The sequence below is a fragment of the Festucalex cinctus genome, chromosome 2 (assembly GCF_051991245.1).
Source record: "Festucalex cinctus isolate MCC-2025b chromosome 2, RoL_Fcin_1.0, whole genome shotgun sequence".
NCBI lineage: Eukaryota > Metazoa > Chordata > Actinopteri > Syngnathiformes > Syngnathidae > Festucalex > Festucalex cinctus.
The window spans coordinates 23634598-23648432 of record NC_135412.1 but is presented as its reverse complement, the minus strand read 5'-3'; the positions used below and the strand labels follow the sequence as shown (position 1 = coordinate 23648432).

The 13835-nt window shown below is 38.1% G+C and overlaps 2 protein-coding genes across 28 annotated transcripts in view; both read left to right on the top strand.

Annotated features, from left to right (window-relative positions):
* Positions 1-8683, top strand: part of LOC144014206 (uncharacterized) — a 58982-nt gene extending 50299 nt beyond the window's left edge. For 7 of the 11 annotated variants that reach the window (XM_077513834.1, XM_077513836.1, XM_077513831.1 and 4 more), the window contains 6 exons: positions 991-1298; positions 3882-3974; positions 4257-4349; positions 5725-5806; positions 5872-5984; positions 7490-8683. In XM_077513834.1, coding sequence (XP_077369960.1) covers positions 991-1298; positions 3882-3974; positions 4257-4349; positions 5725-5806; positions 5872-5984; positions 7490-7699 — 899 coding nt within the window. In that variant the 3' untranslated portion in view covers positions 7700-8683. The remainder of the gene's footprint in view (positions 1-990; positions 1299-3881; positions 3975-4256; positions 4350-5724; positions 5807-5871; positions 5985-7489) is intronic. The other 4 variants (XM_077513841.1, XM_077513833.1, XM_077513835.1 and 1 more) reach the window with 2 other exon arrangements.
* A 1811-nt stretch (positions 8684-10494) lies between these two features.
* unc80 (unc-80 homolog (C. elegans)) overlaps positions 10495-13835 on the top strand; it is an 82405-nt gene continuing 79064 nt past the window's right edge. For all 17 annotated transcript variants that reach the window (XR_013282422.1, XM_077513828.1, XM_077513825.1 and 14 more), the window contains exons 1-3: positions 10495-10742; positions 10955-11003; positions 11324-11480. Coding sequence is in view for 16 of the 17 variants with exons in the window: in XM_077513828.1 (XP_077369954.1) it covers positions 10651-10742; positions 10955-11003; positions 11324-11480 (298 nt within the window). In the remaining variant the exon portion in view is untranslated. The remainder of the gene's footprint in view (positions 10743-10954; positions 11004-11323; positions 11481-13835) is intronic.

The window sequence follows — 13835 nt, the reverse complement described above, 5'->3', positions numbered from 1 at the left end:
CTCCACCCAGGAGGGTCCGAGCCTGGACTCGAACCGGAGACCTCAGAACTGGGAAGCGGACGTGCTAACCACTCGACTACCGTGCCGCCTATATATATATATATATATATATATATATATATATATATATATATATATATATATATATATATATATATATATATATATATATATATATATATATATATATATATATATATATATATATATATATATATATATATATATATAATTTAGTCTAGGCATCACGACCTGTCTTCTCTCGATCAGTCAAGTCATGGCGACCAGTCCTCTCATGGTCAGTCCAGCCATGGCGACCGGTCCTTTCTCGTTCAACCCAGTCATGGCGACCTGTCCTCTCATGTCCCGTCCCGTCCAGTCATGTCAACCAGCTTCCCCTTGCCCAGTGAAGTCTTGGCAACCAGTACTCTCATGCACCGTCCTGTCTTTAACTTGTTTATGGCCAATAAAGTTCTTCACATTTGTCTTCCTGTCATGTGTCTCTGCAATTGGGTCCATTCACCACGTTCACTCCCCACCATCTGTGTCAAATCTTTAACATGAAGTCACTTGTGAAATTCTGCATATTTTTAAAATTGTAAAATACCCCAGTCACCACAAATATATGCATTAATTCAATTTTGACGTGGATGCGTCTGCTGTGTTGCAACTGGAATTCCCCCTACTGCAGGCTTTCCAAGTAAGGGGCTCTCATCAATCACGCATAAACAAAAATTAGTGCAGTTAAAGGAACTTTAACTTCAACTCAAAATTTACAGGCTAATTTTGACAGCCCTAATATATTATGATGGGTTTTCTATAAGACATTTACGGTGCTCAATGATGCATATTATTTTGCTACTATAAAAACAGAAACAAATTTGCAGTCCAGTCCCTGTGTTGTTACCATCATCATCATCATCATCATCATCATCACACATCTTTTAACTTGTGCTCTCTAAAGGGCAATTGTCGTTTCTTCCGTTCCAGGCACGGACTCGGCCCGTTCCTGGTCCGCCCGCAGCGGCACGTCCACCCCGGGATCCTCGGCGGTGACGCCCGGCACGCCCCCCAGTTACTCACGCACGCCCGGCTCGCGCACGCCCGGCAGCCACACGCCCAAGTCCTTCAGCGTTCTCCAGGAGAAGAAGGTGGCCGTCATCCGTACCCCGCCCAAGTCGCCGTCGTCGGCCCAGCGCCAGTTGAAGGTCCTCAACCAGCCGCTGCCGGACCTCAAGAACGTCAAGTCCAAGATCGGATCCACCGCCAACCTTAAACATCAGCCCAAAGGTGGCCAGGTAACAGCGCTGCTTTTATATTTGTCGTCTCAATCATGAAAAATTTGTGTCAACCAAATTTAGGTCATAGGATAGGGGTGTCAAACTCATATTAGCTCATCGGCCGCATGGAGGAAAATATATTGCCAAGTTGGCTGGATCTGTAAAATAATGGTATGTAACTTTTGCTGTAAATTATACGCAGATTTTTCCTATTTGTGGACTAGCGCTAAATTACGGAGCTCAACTGTAATCATACTGTTCCAAAAAATAACATGAATGCAAAAGGTAACGCAGCAACACTTTGCCTGTATATGTTCTGGGCATGTTAAATCTCTACCTGTTTTGCATATATATTGTTCCCAGAATGCATTGTGTGGCACAGTTAATGCATTCACTCGCCGCCATTTTCACTCAAGCAATCCACTTCGCGCCCGGCTGTTTTCCTGGATTTTGACAGATTTTTGCAAGTCCCACAGAATATTGTGTTCTATTGTTATAAAAACATGGAACCTACCAAAAGAAAGATTAGAGTCTCTTCTTTTATCAGGAAAAAAAAGTATATTTTTTTTTTATCTGTTTCCGTTTTGCACCAATTAGCATTAGAATATAGCTAAGTTTTATCATGTTTCACAAATCTGTTTAAAACTGTGGGAGAAACAGCTTGTTGCAACATGGTTGATCTCTTATATTCTGCAGCCACCTGATAACCGTTTTTGTAATATCTACGTTCTCTTAAATTCAGAGGCTGCGTCAATGCCTTTTGTATGCTCTATCATAAAAACACACACAAAAAAAAAACAAAAAAAAACGTGTAAATATGTCTTTGAAACACTGTTAATGTTTAAAATAGAACATATTCATACGTTGTTGGGAGCAAGTGAGTTAATGATGTTATAAGGATGTTAATCCTTGTCATATCTATTGTGTTACCAGTAATTAATTTGTGTCGTATTTAACATGTTTATGTCGGTCTATGATTTTAAAAATAAATAAATAAATAAACAAACCGTAACTTTAAGTTATGTGTAATGACATCCAGGACAATTCCCCGTACAAGTTGCATTGCTCATCTGAGGACTGCTTGTGAAATTATAGATTTATATGTTTTGATTGTGGCCAGCTGATTAATTGGTCCGACATTACAAATTATTTTTTTACTTTACAAAATCATCTCGTGGGCCGAGTTAAACCCCTTTGCGGGCCTGATCCGGCCCACGGGCTGTATGTTTGACACCACTGTCTTAGGACATTTTTTTGTGTGCATCCTGAATCCAAAACTGTCGGCTTCAACTGCTCTTGTCCTGTCTCTGATTTTCCTTCTAACTTTCACTTCTTCTCGTCTCCATTCTTGATTCGCATGAAATGAATTCCAAATGAATCGGCTGCATGACTGAGACAGTTTCAAACAGATTTGACAAAATTGCCCAAAAAGTGGCCGTTTCTTGATGTACATGATCAGATTTGACTTGTGCGACCCACTAAGATATGAATTGAATTCGTTATGTGTCTGCTCTCGTATCTCAAATCATCTTTTCCTATTCAAATGAATGGAAATGCCATAAATCAGTTTCAGCTTCCCAATAAAACAAAAATGTTTGTGTTTCCTATTACAGAAATTAGCACTCTTTTAAGACTGCACGACATTGGAAAATCATTCAATATGCAATATAGTTGCTGAATATAGCAATATCGATATTATTAACATGTACATAAGGAAATTACATTTTTATGATCTAATGAAAGAATTACATTTTTTTCCATGCATCAAAATAAGCAAACACTGTATATTTTTAGTTAATCAATTGTAACTACCTCTCGATAATCTTCAACTATTGGATGGTGGCACAAATTTTAGTTAGCGGCTGACTGGTCAAATTCAGATAAAAGCATAAAATTCCACACGAACACCTTCTTAAAATAATTGCTTAAGTCATTTTTTCAGGAAACACCAAAAAATTGAACCCTTTGCATCATGAGCTGATTTAGGCTAAAAAAAATTGCAAAAAAAAAAGTCTTAGGCATTTATTTTAAGAGGGTGATGATACGAAACTTATTGCATGTATTTGCGATATGAATATTGCATGGAGCATATTGCGATATCAATATTTTTCGATATATTGTGCAGACCTACACTCTATGATACTGTACTTTACATAAGTAGAATACGGATGTACGTAGAGAGACAACTCACTAGTCCGCTGGAATGGTTGAATTGCATTTGTATTCATTTCAATGGGAAAACATGACCTCATTTTATGAAAATGTCGGGTTACAAACGGGGTCACACAACCAATTAAGCTCGGACGTCGAGGTCCCACTGTACTTCAATATTTGCATGCCACAGTTTTCCCTTCCTATTTCAAGTACAATTTGTTGTTAACAATAAATCAATCAAGAACATTCAGTCGCAGTAATACTATAATAATTGTGTATATAATACGATGAGGTGACCATACCGTGCACGTTATTGATAAGGTGTGATGAAAAAAAAAAACTTAACTAAATACATGTTAAAAGTAAATGTAAAAACACATTGATAAGTCATTGCACATTTGACATTGAGGCACACATAGTTTTTTTTTTAATTTCTTTTTGATCTAGGTGCAAATTTTAAACGAGAAGCTGGACTTCAGTCATGTTCAGTCAAAGTGCGGCTCCAAGGATAATCTGAAGCACACGCCCAAAGGAGGCAATGTATGTACGGCTCCATCTCTTCTTCCTCTGCTCTCTTCTTTCTCGCCTTTTTATTTTGGGCTCCTTCCATCCCCGTGTAATCTCGCAGTGGTTGCACGTTGAGCAGGTTGCTTTTGAAAAGGCTTTATTGAAGCAAGCAAAGTGTGGTTGAAATGAGCTGAAATGATGATTATAAATGGCAATTGGGATATTTTGTTACGTCTCTGGAGGCCCAATCCATTCACTTGGGTGACCGTTACTTGCCTGTATAAAAACAAACAAAGAGTACCTTGTCATTCCCAGGTGATGATTCCAAGTGTTAAACTGGATTACAGCCATGTCCAGGCTAAATGTGGCTCCCTGAACAAAATCCAGCACGCCCCAGGAGGAGGAAATGTGAGTTGACTCAACCATAAAAGAAAACAAGTTACAAGTCAAAATAAATGTCCATGTTTAGTCATGAAGCTGTTTTGGAATTGCAGATGTTTAACATCTTTGTTTTGATACTTTAATTTTTGAATCCAGATGTTGCATTACCATAACATGGCACAAGAATTAATGTCAGTCAATCACTTATAAAATACAAAATGCACATCATTTCCATGGAGGAACAAAACTTCCCAAATTAAAAATAATTACATGAATAAATAAATAAACGTGAAAATAAAAACCGATATAAAAATCTAATTCAAATATGAAATATCACAAGGGTCGCGGGGGGTGCTGGCGCCCATCTCAGCTGGCTCTGGGCAGTAGGCGGGGGACACCCTGGACTGGTTGCGTATATATATATATATATATATAGTATTTAATTTCTGAATTATATTTTTTACAACTGTTTTTGTTTTCACTTTATTAATTTCTTTATTTATTTTTAATTTTGGCAGTTTTGGAAAATCTAATTAAAAAATACAAGATGGGGCGGCACGGTGGTTAGAATGTCCACGCCCTCGGGTTCGAGTCCAGGCTCCGGCCTTCCTGGGTGGAGTTGGCATGTTCTCCCCGTGCCCGCGTGGGTCTTCTCCGGGTACTCCGGTCTCCTCCCACATTCCAAAGACATGCATAGGAGGTTAATTGGGCACTCCGAATTGTCCCTAGGTGTGCGTGTGAGTGTGGATGGTTGTTCGTCTCTGTGTGCCCTGTGATTGGCTGGCGACCAGTCCAGGGTGTCCCCCGCCTACTGCCCAGAGCCAACTGAGATAGACGCCAGCAACCCCCGCGACCCTTGTGAGGAATAAGCGGTCAAGAAAATGGATGGATGGATGGATAGAAAAATACAAGATGCACATCATTTCTATGGAGGACCAAAACTGCTAAAATTAAAAATAAATAAATGAATAAAAGTGAAAATAAAAAAACAATATTAAAATATAATTCAAAAATTAAAGGAAAAAAATTAATATGATGGAAATCTTAAAGGAATAAAATATAATAAATAATAAATAATAAAATAAAACATCCGTTTTTATTTTCACTTTTATTCATTTCTTTCTTTATTTTTAATTTTGGCAGTTTTGGTTCACCTTCCATGACATGCTAGTTTAAACAAAGCCCCGCAGCATCCGTGTTGAGTTCTTATTTCATATTTGCGCTTTCATGCACTGGCTTGGCCACCTCTTGTCTCAGCTGAGTAGAAATTAATCTGCATTTATCCGCATGCATGTCGTGCCACCGCGCGCTTATTCCGAGATCATCCCAGTTATCATACGGCGGCTCCTTTTCCCTCGCTGTAAACACCGAATGACACGGACACGCCGTCGCTTCCTTACAGGTTCAAATCCAGACCAACAAAATGGACTTGAGCCACATCACTTCCAAATGCGGCTCCATGTCCAACATCCGCCACAGGCCAGGTAGAGGCACACCATCGTATTAATACGGTAAGAATGTCTTTGTAATTGTCTTCCGTCTTCCCCAGGCGGTGGCAACGTTCGGATTGAGAACGTCAAGCTGGACTTTAAAGACAAAGCTCAACCCAAGGTCGGCTCACTGGACAACTCCAGCCACATGCCAGGAGGCGGCAATGTGATGGTAAAATGTTCAATTGGACACCCGTTGCATCTGTGTTGGAAAACTAACCCTTCACACCCCTTTTTTTTCTTTTACATTTTTAACCTCAAGCCCCTTCACGTCCAAATATGGTCAATTTCATATTTCACCACAAGTTAGTCTTATTGGTCTTTCGCCATATAGTCTTTTTTTATTTCATTTTTTTATGCACATTATTAACTAGAGGTGTTTAAAAAAATGATTTGGTGATATTACAGTGCACAATTCTCATCTGGATTCAATGTGCGGCTGAATTGATATTTGATATAAATTATTATTATTTTTTTAAATATTGAACAAAACACTTTACCTAGGGTTAGGGATGTAACTCTATCTGCAATATTGTGTTATTGTGATATTAAAGTACCACAAAATAGCGTCATCGTCATGTCACGATATTAAAAGCAGCACATCTGTTTAAAAGGTTGGTTTGATTTCCATTTGTGCAGTTCTAGCACCCTCTGGTGGCTATTTTTTTTTTTTTTTTAGTGCTGTTTAATTTTCACAAGGCATGTTTTTGTCCCTCTATGTTTAAAATCCACGCTAATGGTCAGATGAAGGGGAACATAATATGCTTTTGAAACGAGCCAATATGTGAAGGAACTCAATATGTGTTTGTATTAGCAAGTAACAGCCTCAATATTAAATATTAAAAAAACTTTTTTTGTATCGCCAATCTCCCCACAATATATTGATAATTGCCGTATTGTGACCTTCATATCGTGATATCGTATTGTGATGTTTGGATATCGTTACATTTAAGCATGGAAGAATGCTATATTAATGGAACATTAATCCTTAATATGTTATTTCCATGCAAACAGATTGCAACGTGTTGGTTCAATACAGCGGCTCATAGTTATAAGCCTCAAGTTTCAGATAAACGCATTTGCATACAAATTTTACAGTGTACAAGTTTACTGATTACCAGTCGTATTTTCTAAATTTGAGTAAAAAAAAAATGCATTAATCGACTTGTAATTTGACTCCAGCCTTGTAATATAATTACCAATTACTAGACCTACAATTAGGTGGAACGGTTGATGAGTGGTTAGCACGTCGGCCTCCCAGTACTGAGGACTCGGGTTCGAGTCCAGGCTCCGGCCTTCCTGGGTGGAGTTTGCATGTTCTCCCCATGCCTGCGTGGGTCTTATCCGGGTACTCCGGTCTCCTCTCACATTCCCAAGACTTGCATGGCAGGTTAATTGGGCGCTCTGAATTGTCCCTAGGTGTGCTTGTGCGTTGTAGCCGGCTGGGATAGGCTCCAGCAACCACCCTTGTGAGGAGCAAGCGGTTCAGAAAATGGATGGATGGATATTAGTTCACCACTAGATTGCTTCAGTCAAAATGGCTGCCAGTCAATAAGATAATATACCGTATAAATGGAACCCGATGTAATGTTAGTGTCGTATAGTCATTAAGCATTGAACGGTGCTATTGTTGTCCGTCTTTGTTTTGCTTTGAACTCTTTGCCATCTGGTCGCTAGATCGAGAGCCACAAGCTGAACTTCCGCGAGTCGGCCAAAGCTCGGGTGGACCACGGCGCCGAAATCGTGGTCACCCACTCACCCGGGCTGGAGATGGGAGGCACCTCGCCTCACTTGTCGTCCGCCGGCAGCATCAACCTCCTGGACTCGCCGCAGCTCTCCACACTGGCCCAAGACGTCACCGCCGCGCTGGCCAAGCAGGGCTTGTGAGCCGCCCGCTTAGCTTTGGCTTGTCTCTCCTCCTCCGTAACACTTTCAGTGCGTCAAAAGTATCCGGTATTTTCTCCACACGCTCCAACTCGGCGGTTCAACTTTCCAGAGTGTTTTCAAAAGAAAATCTTGCAATTATTAGGCCTCTTCATCCACTCCCGATACAAATTGCGTTTTTTTTCCTTCATTGGACTTTTGTGTACTTGTGCGGAAGAGAGTCTGCTATGAGATTGTACAGTGACTTTTTTTTTTTTTAAAGCATTGCCGCATTGCTCTTGCATGAGGACAAAAAGTAAACTCAATTTGCAGCGACTTACAAAAACGGTTTGAAACTGTGACAAAAGCAAACTTCCAATCTGAGAGTCTGATGAGCGTGTCTGTTCAAAAATAATAATAATAAAAAAATGTGGCAGTGAAAGAAAAAAGACGGTTTGTAGTGCTTTTATGATATGTGATGACCTGTTGGAAAATTTGTGTTTTCTGTCTTTTATATTTCACTGTAGTTTTGTATGTTGGCTATGGCTGCAGTCCTCAAATAGAATCATTTTATTTCCTGTAAAGGACTTACAGTTTCTTTGCTTTTAAGTGAGCGTTGAGTATTCGTAAGGTCTTTTTGGAACAGTGAGTTGAAAGGTGCCTCATACCCTGGAGACCTTTTACTCCACTACAGATACAAAAGGGAAAATGAAAGTGTGCTCTTGTGTACACAAACATTCCATTGAAGAGAGTGTTTGTGATTGAACTCGTCATTGTTACAGAAATGAAGAGTGCATGGATGGCGCGACTTGCGGCTGTAATAAGTTCAGAAATGTTACTAGTGTGTTTTCCACTCACTGTTGTGAATGTCCCACCCTGATGTCTGTTACCTCCCCCCCTCCGGTGTTCGTCTCCAACTGTGTATGTGTATTTAAAATATCATGTTGTTTGCAATGTTGTCATGGGTAAATGAAAACAATGGCAAGGGAAATAAAAACAGTGGAAGTACTTCACGCTCTTGAAGCATGTTTGACACCATGCGTTTGTGGCCTTACTTACACTGAGCCAAACACAAGCTGGTCAACATTATGGGAAATATCAGTTCAGTATTTCTGTGCCATCAGAGTTTTGATTTGAATTTGGAAAAGGGAATTTCTACTATTTTTAACTATCAAGAAGTTCCCTATAAATTATAGAAATACATTTAAAAAAAAATCAAAGTAGAAATTCAAAGTCAGGCAAAGATGGACCATGAGAGGTCAACATAGGGGATACTAGAGAGAAGCAACTGAACTTTCTAAATGTATCCAACAGGTGCAAAAAAAAAAAAAAAATCACATCGGGGTCACAGGTAGACTACACTGAAGCCGTATTCTAGCTGACGTTGTTTGAAAGGCAGTTGTAGGACACAAAACAATTAGTGTAAGAAATTGTCGTTCAAACAGAAATTCAAATTTGGAATTTCCAAAGTCAGATGGCACAGTATGAGAGGTCAGCATTCAGGTAACCACCAGGGAAAAGTAATCGAATCTTCCTCAACTCATCCAACATCCTGCCAATCACAAAAAAACAAACAAACAAATGATTTAAATTTGAATAATCAGGTGAACATTCAGTGAGAAGTAACCAAACGTTTCACAATACATCCATCAGTCCAAATTTGATGCCACTTATTCTAAGATTGGTACAATTCAAACTTGGAAATTCAAATTTGATTTGATTTTTTATAACTGAAATTTTATTTCGAACATGCATTTAAAAAACACTGAGCTCAATTTTATTTATAAAATACTTTTAAACAAGCATTGCTGTATACAAAGTGCTGTACATGCAGTAAAGATATAGAGTAAGAAAAGTAAAACAAAACATTGTAAGTAAGAATACAAGTGAATACAATTTGCATCAATAAATTAATAACAAGAAGTAGGTAAGTGAATGAATGAATGAATAATTAAATAAAAATTATGGAGCCAAAACTTGTAAACAGCAAAAAAAATGATCAGAAGAAAAAAAAGGAATTGAAGCAAAGTAACAAAACTTATATATATATATATATATATATATATATATATATATATATATATATATATTAATGCTGTCAAAGTTAAAGCATTAACTAATGAATTAATCACAAAAAAATATCGCATTAATCATTATATTACCACAGATGAATCACACTATTAATTTTGACCGCAGATGATCCTTCTTAGCCGACAGGTTACGTTAAAGGTAGCTGTTCGAGTTTGAGCAATAAACATAACTACATGCATTAAAGTCAAGCATTTAATAAATGTTGACCTATGCCGTAGGTCATTTTTTCCCATTTTAAATTATGCAAGTAATTAATTGATTAAAAAAAGCAGGATGAGCATGTGCAGTGGATATAAATTTTTGAAGATGTCCTCATAACATTAAATGTCGAAAAAATTAACACATAACAGGTGCGATTAAAATTTAGCGGGCAAAATATGTGTAAATTTTGCTAAACACAGTATATACTATTAGGCTATCTGGCATATTATTAGACTTAATGAGTATTAATACACGAGTTATTCGTAAAAAAAAATAAATAAAAAATAATAATAATAAGTGTATTAATTAATTGTACTCATTAAGTCTAAATTCCAATTCAGATGGCACAGATACACCATACAGCATCTGCCCCAGGCTACCACATCACGCACACACAAGTACTGTGACCTTTCCGCTGTTGATGGGCGGTTCTGAAATCTCTTCGCCTCCTCCCTCCCCCCTCCCTCCGTCCCTTCCTCCATCTCTCCCTTCCTCCCTTCCTGCGCCCCCCCCCCCACACCCCCTCCCTCCGCACGGTGACGGACACTTGCAGCCATTTTACGCAGCACGAATCCAGTCATGTCGTGAGAGAAGCTCGCCGCTCACCTGCGAGCCAGCAGCAGCAGCAGCCGCCGCCGCCAACCGGTGGTCGCCACGAGGGCAGGCGGCGACGACCGGCCAACATGGTGAAGAGGAAAAGCTTGGACGACAACGAGCCCGAGTGCGGGAAAGGAATTCCGTTCCCCATCCAGACCTTCCTGTGGCGACAGACCAGGTTAGCCCCGACTGACTCATAACAGGTGTTTGTCGTCCTTCGAGTTAAGATGGTTGAGCAAAAATACAGATGAGAAAATGTTTATTTTTTATTTTTTATGGGGAACAGTGCCGGTGATGTTACAGACATTGGCGTCTAAAAATGAACTGCCTCGATGTTTTTGTCCATACATTTGCATTTCATCATTTTTTTTCTTTCTCGTCTCTTTACAGTGCGTTTTTGCGTCCCAAGTTGGGGAAACAATATGAAGCATCCTGTGTGGTAAGTCATTTTCATATTGCCATATGACCAATAAGTCGATAATCTGTCTTTGCTTTGAATTCACCTGCAAATCAAGTGTGCTCTTCATTTTGCATTTAGCAAATTAGTTTTGCCCGCTTGCTTCCTCCTATTACCCAGAAGCCAGAACTCATATCCATAATGATGCCTGGCCTGCAGATCCCCTGGGATGGACACAGAGCTGCCACTGTCTCTCTCCCGTGGGCCTTGCCTTGCCTCACTCGAGTCGAGAGCATGGCAGACAAAGTGGAAGAAAGAAGGCTTTGCTTCGTGTCTTATGTGTCTCCTCTGCTTCTCTCCAGTCCTTTGAGCGCGTCCTGGTGGAGAATAAGCTCCACGGCTTGTCACCGGCCCTGTCCGAGGCCATCCAGAGCATCTCCCGGTGGGAGCTGGTCCAGGCTGCTCTGCCACACGTTCTCCACTGCACTTCCATCTTACTGTCCAATCGAAACAAATTGGGTGAGGATGCACAATTTGTCCTTATCAATCATTCAAACATTATTTATGTAGCACCTTTCATACATTAAAATGCAACTCAAGGTGCTACTGTCTGAATTAGGTAAAGAATTAAATAAAGCAACAACAACAAAAAATAGACCTATTTGTATGAAACTGCCACCAATAGTGAAAAAACAATTGATAGCACCACCAAATAGGCTTATAATTTCCTATATCATTATTTCTCAATAATACCACATGAAAAAAATAAATAAAAAATAACCAACATTTCATTCTAGTAAGGCCATGTTTATCGAAATATGAGGTCAAAAGATACATTTGATATTGTAAGCCACCCATAACGTATCAGTGTGCTTAAATACAGTCAAAAAACAAAAACAAAAAACAAAACTGCACTTTTTTTTACTCAATTAAAATGTACTAAATATTAATGAAATAAAATGTTTGAAAACTAACTTTCAATTCAATTCAATTTATTTCATTCCTTAAAACAATAGAAATGAAAAGGGACAGAAAGAAGTAAAATTTATGTAATCTGCCCCTGATCAACAACATCAACAACAAAAAATAATCAACACAGAATAAATGACAGCGAGCGGTCAAGACGCTTTCAATGTAACAATCCTATCAAATAATTTTGTGCTATACTGTATGTATTTTTCCAGTAATTGAGCTTTTGTCAACTTTTTAAAAATACAGATAGACTAGATGATTTTGTTTTACAATCCAGATTGTTCCATAAACTTACATGGTGAGTTGAAATACATCCTCCCTTTTTTTTTTTTTTTTTTTTTTTAATTTAATTTGTATATTAACTGGTAAACTTTCATGAATGGCTTTAAACATTATTTTGAAACGGTTAAACTCAATCAATTCATTGAATTTGAAAGTTTTTTGGTATAAATAAATGGATGAGTGTGGTCTCTGTATCCGCAAACGACACCAAATGCACGTTTCTGTAAAAGAAAGATTTGGCTGCACACCCCCACAACTTCAATGCAATAGGTCAGGTATGGAACAATCAAACAATTATATAACAATAACAAAGCATTCTTGTTCAATGATTCTTTAGCCTTTAACCTTTCTAAAAGATTAAATGCAAATGTATTGTGCTTAAAAAATAGAAAATACTGCTAAACTGTACTTTAAAAAATGTACTATAATGATTTTTTTAATTTGATTTTTTTTTTTTTTTTTTAATGTTTAAGCCACTGTAACCGTATGCGGTATGCGCAGCGTGGACATTTTTTTTCAATGATTATTTTGTGTACACCACTAAAGGTAGTCTGCGTAGTGGTCTGTATTAATAGTTAAAACGATAAATATACCACAAATTTAGATCCCAAAGTACTTTACTACTTTAATTTCACGCTCATCTCTTAAGACATAAAAAAATAAATGACTTGTATTACAATCCAGGCTAATCTTTGCTCCTTCACATCATACAAATATTTTAGTTAGGGGTGTCAAAATTAGTGTGCTAATTTTGAGTTCATTTAAAGTTCCTTTATCGCCACTTTTTTTTTTTTTTTTTTAAAGCACCTGATTAATGCCTGTACTGGGGGAATTCCAGTCGCAACACGTCCAGGTCAAAATTTAGCAGTAATCAATGCAATGATAATGCATATATTCATGGAGATTGGGGTCAAGTTGTATTTTACAATTTTAGAAATGTGCACAATTTCACAAGTTACTTCATGTTAAAGATTAGATAGCTCTTAACTCATTCCCTCGCAGCCATTTTCACTGAAGCCATTTCCCCCGTCGCTTTTTACTGGATTTTGACTGATTTTGCAAGGCCGACAGAATGTTGTGTTCTATTGCTATAAAAACATGGAACTTACCAAAAGAAAGATTAGATTCTCTTCTTTCATCAGGAAAAAAATTATATTTGTACCTATTTCCATTTTGCAGCCATTCACATTAGAATACAGCTAACTTTTATCAATATTCACATTGCTGGTGAAAACACTGTCAAAAAGAGCTTGTTGCAACATGCCCCCGGCTGATCTTTTACACTGCTGACACCTGCTGGCTGTTTTTTTTATAACAACTACCATTGCTTTAAGCCACCTCTTCATGTCAGAACCTGCACCAAAGCCTTCTGTATGCTTTTGCATAAAACAAAAACAAAAAACCGTGTAAATACGTTTTTGGGAGTGAAGGACAAAGTCTAAAAAACAAACAAAACGTATTTACAAGTTTTTGGGTTTGAATGGTTTAATATGAAAAGAAAAATACACTGAGCTGTCACCAAAATGCAATTATGTCATCTAGTGGCTGAAAAATGACTAACACAAATCAAGGTCACACTTGTTGTTTACAGTACAATACGTCTTTTCAATTTTTTGCATT